Consider the following 8,125-nt stretch of genomic DNA (forward strand, 5'->3'; position numbering starts at 1 on the left):
CTTTTTATTATTATTATTAGTAGTAGTAGTATTTCTCACAGATGGAGCCTTTATGCAAAGTAAAGATTTAGGGGATATATTGGTTGAATTGTAGTATAAAAATGTTGATAGTCGTCAATCTGTCACATGCATCTCTCACAATTATTGATATTCCTTCATGCTTAAAACATAATGGAGACATTTTATAGTGAAGTTTTGAATTTCAGTCTAGATTTATTGGAAATTTTTTGTCTTGGTCAGCTGTAAATACATCTTACATCACAAGTATCATTATTCTTGTGTATTTTGCTCATGTAAGACTCCCAAGTTATTGTTTTCAAGTTCTGTCTCTTAACAGGGATGCTAGTGTACCCCTGCCATGTGTCCATGGAAGTTACGTCATAGCAATCGTGTTGCATCCATACTGGTTAGCTTTTCAGCGCTTATAGCGCAGAGACTTTTGAGGTAATGTTTATCTGCAAAAGTTACTTGTTTTTATGATATCTACCAGCACTCAACTGTTGTTGAAGTTGTTTTAGGACATCCTGTATAAGTATTCCATGGCAAATATACCACATTAGTTTACAACTGTTTTGCATTAATTCTGTGATTGAGCATGTTAGATGGTTACCTTTCAAACACTTCTCAACTTCTCGCAACCTTTCTGCTTAATCAGCCAGTTCTGCTATACTCTCCTTAATGTCAACACAGGTGCAAGTATTTGTTCGTCCATTTTCATCTAATCATCACTCATCTTCATCGTTGCAATTAGCCAAAAGTGGCAGAAAAAAGATGCTAAACAGCAAAAATACAAATACAATCATTTGTGCTTTGAAATATTCAAATAATTGACATTACACACAGCTGTCCCCACTCACCACACTTGCTTGTCTAACCTTCAGCTATGGCAACCCCATAGTTCATACACTTACAACTCTTACGTGACAGCAGTGTTGCCACTACTTTCTATCCAGCCCTTGTAAATTGATGACATGAACTTTACAGCAATTAAATTGTTACAAATATTAATGCATTGAAACAATTTGAATGAATTTATCAGAATAGTATTTAATAATCTGGCAGTTGCAAACATTTTGTAAAGATAATTTGCTAATGTCAGCTGCCTAATGTTACTAGCTCTCATAATAATAATGTAATGCACATTTTGCAGGGCTGGAGACCTCAGCCGCCACCACCTCCATTATTTGATGATGATGATGACGACGACGACTGGCTGAATTAATGCTCCATTCATATATATTGTTTAATGCTATCCAATCGAGACTATGTGTATAAAATGGCAGGCATACCAAACTATATTTGTTCATAATATAAGAAATTATATTTGCTAAAAGCAAGGTTATAAATGTCTTTATAGTATTGATTTTTCCTTTAATTACATGAATCAATTTTGTACTATTGTGTACATATTTATACATTTATATTTTACATTTAAAAATATGTGTACATGTGTATAGTATTATGGGAAACAATCTTCCTGTTTGTTTCTTTTACTCATTAAAAACCAAAAGGACAGTAAATTATTATATTTGAAAAGCTGAAATGTTTACTTACACATAATATTCTGGAGATGAACAGATTATATGTGCCTCCTGTAGTACCTAGCTTCCATTGCCCACTACAGCTAACCGTAAGGTCAGATAGAATTGTAAGGGAAAAATGCAGGCTCAATCAGGACTTGAACCTGGGTCTCCGGCATCCAGTGCCATTTCTCTACCACTGAACTTCGCTTGATTTTCGCTATGCTGATGCTACCGCATCGGGATCTGTTGCCTTTGAAATACTGTACATGTTGATGTTGCCAGGTTCCTGCCAGCGTAGAGATGTAATTCACACAGGTAAAAACCACAACAGCAAAAAAAATCAGATGAAACCTGATCGTCTCAATAGCTCAGTGGTAGAACAATGACACGGTATGCCAACGACTCGGATTCGAGTCCTGGTCAAGCTTGCATTTTTTGCTGAAAATTCTACACAGTACATCTCCTATGTGTGCCAAATCTTCAGGTAATGTGACTTTATCAGTGTTTGAAAGATAGCAGAACTAGTTGTGGTATCACTGCAGAGACAATTCCTCACATGCGAAACAGTGGAAGCAAAAAATAAGGTGAAATGAGGGCTGATTTGGAAGCTCAGTTAGTAGAGCAATGGCTTGGGATGTCAGAGATCCAGCTTTAAATCCTGATCAAGTCTTTATTTTTGCTTCAATTTCTACATGACAAATATCTTCTATGTGTGCCAAATTATAACCTAAGGCCAGTGTACTCCAAGTATATGAATTCTAGATATGAATTCAAGAAGGTACAAAAATTGACCTTTTGGAAAAGTTAAGACATTTTGTGTAGTGTTTAGTACATCGGCCTGAAATATGGAAATTTCTGGTTAAAGTCTGTCATTGCTGGTTCATAGGAATTACTGTATTCAACTTTGCTGCAGCATATAATCATTTCTTTATGCAAATTTAATCATATAATTCCAATAGTCTTGATATCTCATTGAATGAAATGTTAGGTTATCATGACCCAAAAAAACATTATAACTATTTTATACATTTGTGTACTAAAATTTACCAATATATGACATAAAAAAAATAAGAACATATCACCTAAAACATATTGTTAAAAATTACAATTAACAAAATCATTATTTTCTTTTGCAATAATATGTCCTTTACAACACATTGTTGACCTAATAAAGAGATGAATTATAAACTGAATTCATATTTTTTGGGTGATTGAAGTGAGGAAGTAAAAGAAAATGTTTCACTTTTATGGATTGTTTCACAGTACATTCATGATAAATAACATTATCCCTCCTTTATTGAATCGTAACATATTTCAAAGAAAAGTGTTAAGAAAGGCAAACAAAATTATTTGCATGATTTTGCAAGCAGTATCTGGTTAAATGATAAAAACACCATAAAAATGACTAGAAATATGCTTTTATGTGATATTTTGGCCAAAATGTGACATAAAGCTAAAATATGTTAAAAGTATGCATGTGTGTTAAAAGCTAGAAACAAAAGCTACGCATGGAAAAATTAGGATATAAATATGACATCATAAAAATCGATCTGCACTCATGATCCTTAATGTGTAAGTATTTGAACGTATTGGTCAGTAAAATTCAAGAGTTTCCAGATATACACTGTCTATCCAATATGTAAGTGGATTGCAGTCAGTATCTGAAAAGAAACATCAAAGTAGCTTCCCTTGGACTTCACATGATGCGTACATCTGTTATACAGCTGGTCAAAGGCATGAAGGTTGTTCTGTAATGGAATCTGCCTAATGTGATCACAGCACTTTGAATGTTTGTAATGGTGCTGAAACGTTCCCCTTTCATAGCACACTTGGTTTTTCGGAAAAGAAAAAAAAAATCTGCCAGGGCCAAATCTGGTAAATATGGGTGTTGTTCCATCACACAGATCGACTTCAAGGCCAGAAAGTGCTACACAGGCAGAACAAGGGTTTGTTATCATACAAGAGAAGCCAGTTGAACAGTTCATTCTTGACACATCGCATGCATGATACAGCCATTGCATCACTACTAAATACTAGCCATTCACAGTGGTGCATCAGGGTTCCCACACACCTGGAAAATCTGGAAAACCTGGAAATCTCAGGGAATTTGAAAAAAATACAAATCTCAGGGAAAATCTTGTAATTGATTAATGGTTCCCAATGAAGCAAAACTGAGGGATTATAATATGCTCCTGTCTGTGGATAATCCAAGCTGTTGTAGCATTTCTCTTTCAGCAAGAAACTCATATCTATTTGTCTGTTTCTAGTTTTTAAATGTGATTCCAGGGCTGGTGACCAAGTGTATACCCTCATAAATTTTGCACTTTTTAAAATTTAATTAACCAATTTCGATCTTTTACATGACGTAAAATATATTTCAAGATGTGGAAAACGCATAATAAAGATAACCTGATGTCTAAAGTTAACCAGCTTTCATCTGATTTCCCTGCACACCAAAGAAATACTGAAACTCAGTTGCATCGATCTGTGAAAAATTATTTCCTACCAATCACAAAGTTTGATGGCCAAAATAAACCTAGTGCTGCAGTAAAAAGTGACTTAGAAGAGTCAATACTTTCAGTTCCTTCACCAAGTGAACCAAAATCTACTTTGGAAAATTTTCTTGTGAATGAAGATGTAAGAGCAGCAGAAATTATGTGGACTCAAACAATGGTCATGGGCCATTGTTCCTTTAATTTTCAGGCAGGCTTAGGAGACATTTTCAAGAAGATGTTTAAAAATAGCAAGATTGCTCAACAGTTTACACTTGGTACTACGAAAGTGTCATATTTAATTTTGTATGGATTAGCACCATATTTTACAAATTCTCTTAAAGACGATATTTTGTTGAGTTCCTCCTTTGTTGAATGCTTTGATGAATCTTTCAATAAGATTGTTCAGCGTGAACAGATGGACATTGTTTTGAGGTACTGGAATATAGTTCATAATAAAGTGTCCACCCAGTACCTCACCTCAGTATTTTTGGATAATGCAACAGCCAAAGATCTTCTCGGGAAGTTTCTAGAAACTTTGCAGTCTCTGCCTGTTCAAAAAATGGTTCAAGTGTCAATGTATGGACCAAATGTAAATTGGGCTTTTCTCCATGAATTGTCTAAACATTTGGTTTCAGATGAAGAAGATCCAGAGCTACTATCAGTTGGTAGCTGTGGTCTTCATGTAATACATGGTGCCTTTCAGCATGGTCACAAGAAATCTGGGTGGAGTGTCCATGAATTTCTTAGATGCATCTATTATTTCTTTAAAGATTCTCCAGCTCAGCGTGCAGATTACACAAAAATTACTGGCAAGACTGATCTGCCTCGGAAATGCTGTGCTTCTCGGTGGGTTGAAAATGTAGCTGTTGCTGAAAGAGCTATAGCCATTTTCTCTGACTTAAAAAAGTATTTTCACCAGAGTAAACGTTTCAAGGGATCATACTGTTTGTCAAGAATCATGGCAGGACTTAATGATCATTTTATGCTTGCAAGGCTCAATTTCTTATTAACTCTAGCTAGCTCATTTGAACCTTTTTTGACAATATTCCAAACTCCCAAACCTATGTTCCCATTTCATCATGGGGCCTCCCCGATGGCGCAGTGGTAGTGTCGTCGCCTTGTAATCGAGGGGTCCTGGGTTCGATACCCGGTGGAGGCACAAGTGGTTTGGATCCCACTTTAAAACTGTAGGTCCAGTCCCGATTAGCCTTACTGTGCATAAAGTGGACTTAAAACAACAAATCAATCCAATCCATTTCTTCATGACTCCGTAGAAAGTGTTGTTAGAGATGTAATGGGGGGATTCATAAAAAGTGACACCTTGAACAATGCAAAAAATAGTTTTAAATTAATGCAAATTGATGTCAGGAATTCTGACAACTTGATTCCTTTGACAAAGATTGATATTGAAATTGGTGCCAAAGCTGCTTTGGAAGCTAAGGAGGAGAATGAAAAGGAGAAGCTTATGTTTTTTACTAGCTGCAGATTTTTTTGCAACCAACAACAGAGAAGATTGTGGAACGTAGTCCCCTTAAGTTCAGGTTGGTGAGAGCTGCTAGTTGTTTAGTTACGAAGCAAATGACTCAGTTTCCAAAGCGATGTGCTCAGTGCATGGAAGACCTGATACAGGAACTTCTCAGGAGAAAGAGAATGAAGGCTGTAACTGGTGATAAAGTAATTCGCCAGTTTAAGACATTGTTGCACAATGTCAGTAGTGAAAAGGAATTGAAAGAGAAGTTTTGTAACTTTTCAATCAAAACTGGTGCACTAGATTCTTTTTTACAGGTGTCATGAAGGGCAAGGATGACTTCTCTTGGAGCACTGTTAAGTTGGTTTCGATTTTATCACGTGACAATGCATATGTGGAAAGTCGGTTTTCTGTAAATAAGCAGGTTTTAATAGAAAACTTAAAAGAAGAGTCTGTTGTGGTTATTCGGCAACTTTATGATGCAGTGAAAGTGGTAGGAGGAGTGTCAAAGATATGATCCAGAGTGTTAAAGGTATGCATATTAGATACGAAGAAGCATTGCAGAAGATGAGAAAGAAATGTGAACACAGATAAGACAAAAGGAAAGAAATGAAACGTAAAGCAAGTGAGATCCGTGCTTTACAAGCCAAACAACAAAATATGCAAGAAGAAGCAAAGGCTATTGCAGAACAATTAAAGAAACTTGAAGCTTCTGAGAAGTAAAGTTTCTTAATTTGCTGTATCAGACATTAAGTACATTTCTTGTTTTATATTTCAGTCTCAGTAACTTATTATTCCTTTTTACATCGGTACTAATAATTGTCACTTCATGTTTATATATTTTAAAAATTCCAATCATTTGTTTGTCTTAACTGTTATTTTACGCATTACAGATTAATTGATATTGTATCCATTTATGAACATCTATGAAAAGTGTGAAAATATTTCAATGTTCTATATCATATATGTTAGAAATTGTTTCAGAGTTGTTTAAAGTTCTACAAAACTGGTCATCTTTGTTCTTAATTACATGCAAAGAAGTGTAATTTTATTTTATTATTGAACTAGTTTTGTTATTTGCATCAGAAAACAACAGTAATAAAGAAGGTGAGGATGGTATGGCTATGAGGGGAAATGGAGGCCATCGTAAAATTATAGTAGCCATTTACTGTGCATTCAGAAGTTTGGAAAAAATATGAGGATTCTGGAAAACTCAGGGAAATCTCAGGGAAAATGGATTTGGAGTTTGCGTGGGAACCCTGTGCATGCAGGAACAAATTCACGGTGGGTGATACCATTGGTATTGATGAAAACATTGTCTTCTCATGTGGCTCAGTGTGTCATTTCCAAAAGCTTCCTTCAATTCTTTGCACACTTCCATTGAACTTCTTCCTAATTTGCAGTAAAATTTGATCACAGCACTTTTGACATGCCGCACTCAGATAGTCCTACTTCAAAGTGGGGGTCACTCTTAAACTGCCGCATCAATCAACTAGTTACATTCTGCCTGTGATTACAACACCCTCTAGTGGTCCCATCTATCAACTAGTTTCTCCCTTCCCCTCACCATCCTATCCTGGAATTCATCAGTCTCATGACTTGTCAGGCAGAGTGCCAAGATGTTACAAATTCACATATCAGTGCACTACAGATAACCCAATTTTGATTTCTTGATGCTGTTATTATTATTTGAAAACCTGTGTTTCTTTTCCTTAAATTTACATTAGGGCCTCCCCAATGGCACAGTGGTAGCGTCGTCGCCTTGTAATCAAGGGTTCGATACCCGGTGGAGGCACAAAGTGGTTCGGATTCCACTTTAAACTGTAGGTCCAGTCCCAATTAACCTTACTGTGCATAAAGTGGAATTAAAACACCAACTCAATCAAATTAAATTCACATTTTGAAAAACAAGCTGTATTGAGCATTAAAATAATCGAGAGTTTTTAATCCATGCTTGGAACTTGAAAGAGCCTTGTTCATTATCCCCCCCCCAAAAAAAATCAAAAGAACCTCTGTGCTACTTAAAATAACAAGCAACATATTTTCACTTTATTGCAAGATTAATGGCTATGTAAAAGGACAGATATCAGACTTAAAACAATATAATTGGATTCGCAAACACCTCTTTATTGAAACATCAAATAAAAGACTTACAGGAAAAGAAACTTGGAACAACAACTCATAGTACTCGAAAGAGAAACCAGGCCTTCTTGATGGTGCAGTGGCAGCGTCGTCGTTGTAATCAAGAGGTCCCAGGTTCGATACCCGGTGGAGGGCACATAGTGATTTGGATCCCACTTTAAACTCTATGTCCAGTTCTGATTAGCCTTACTGTGCATAAAGTAGAGTTAAAACACCAAATCAACCAACCAATTGAAAGAGATACACAAAACTAATATAGTAAATAAATGTTAATGTACAAAAATATGGCCACCATAACCGTACAGCAAACATAAAACATCAAGTATATTTTGCTACTGATTTTGTTGGTATTTTTTGCTAAGTACAATGAAATAAATAACATAAAAGATCAATTCACATTACTTAATGACTTACTGAGTAAAATGTGTTTAGCATATCATTATATCCACTTTCTGATAACAGTCAATGTTTTTCATTGTACTATGACAACACTCTTA

General features: G+C 35.6%; 1 protein-coding gene across 1 annotated transcript in view; it reads left to right on the plus strand.

The window, feature by feature from the left end:
- Positions 1-2,132, plus strand: part of LOC145998893 (FK506-binding protein 15-like) — a 49,621-nt gene extending 47,489 nt beyond the window's left edge. The window contains exon 18 of the mRNA XM_083135620.1: positions 1,151-2,132. Within this exon, the coding sequence (XP_082991746.1) occupies positions 1,151-1,222 (72 nt within the window). The 3' untranslated portion in view covers positions 1,223-2,132. The remainder of the gene's footprint in view (positions 1-1,150) is intronic.
- Positions 2,133-8,125: the final 5,993 nt, after the last annotated feature.

This window comes from Lepisma saccharinum, chromosome 14 (genome assembly GCF_977018435.1).
Source record: "Lepisma saccharinum chromosome 14, izLepSacc3.1, whole genome shotgun sequence".
In the NCBI taxonomy this organism is placed as follows: domain Eukaryota; kingdom Metazoa; phylum Arthropoda; class Insecta; order Zygentoma; family Lepismatidae; genus Lepisma; species Lepisma saccharinum.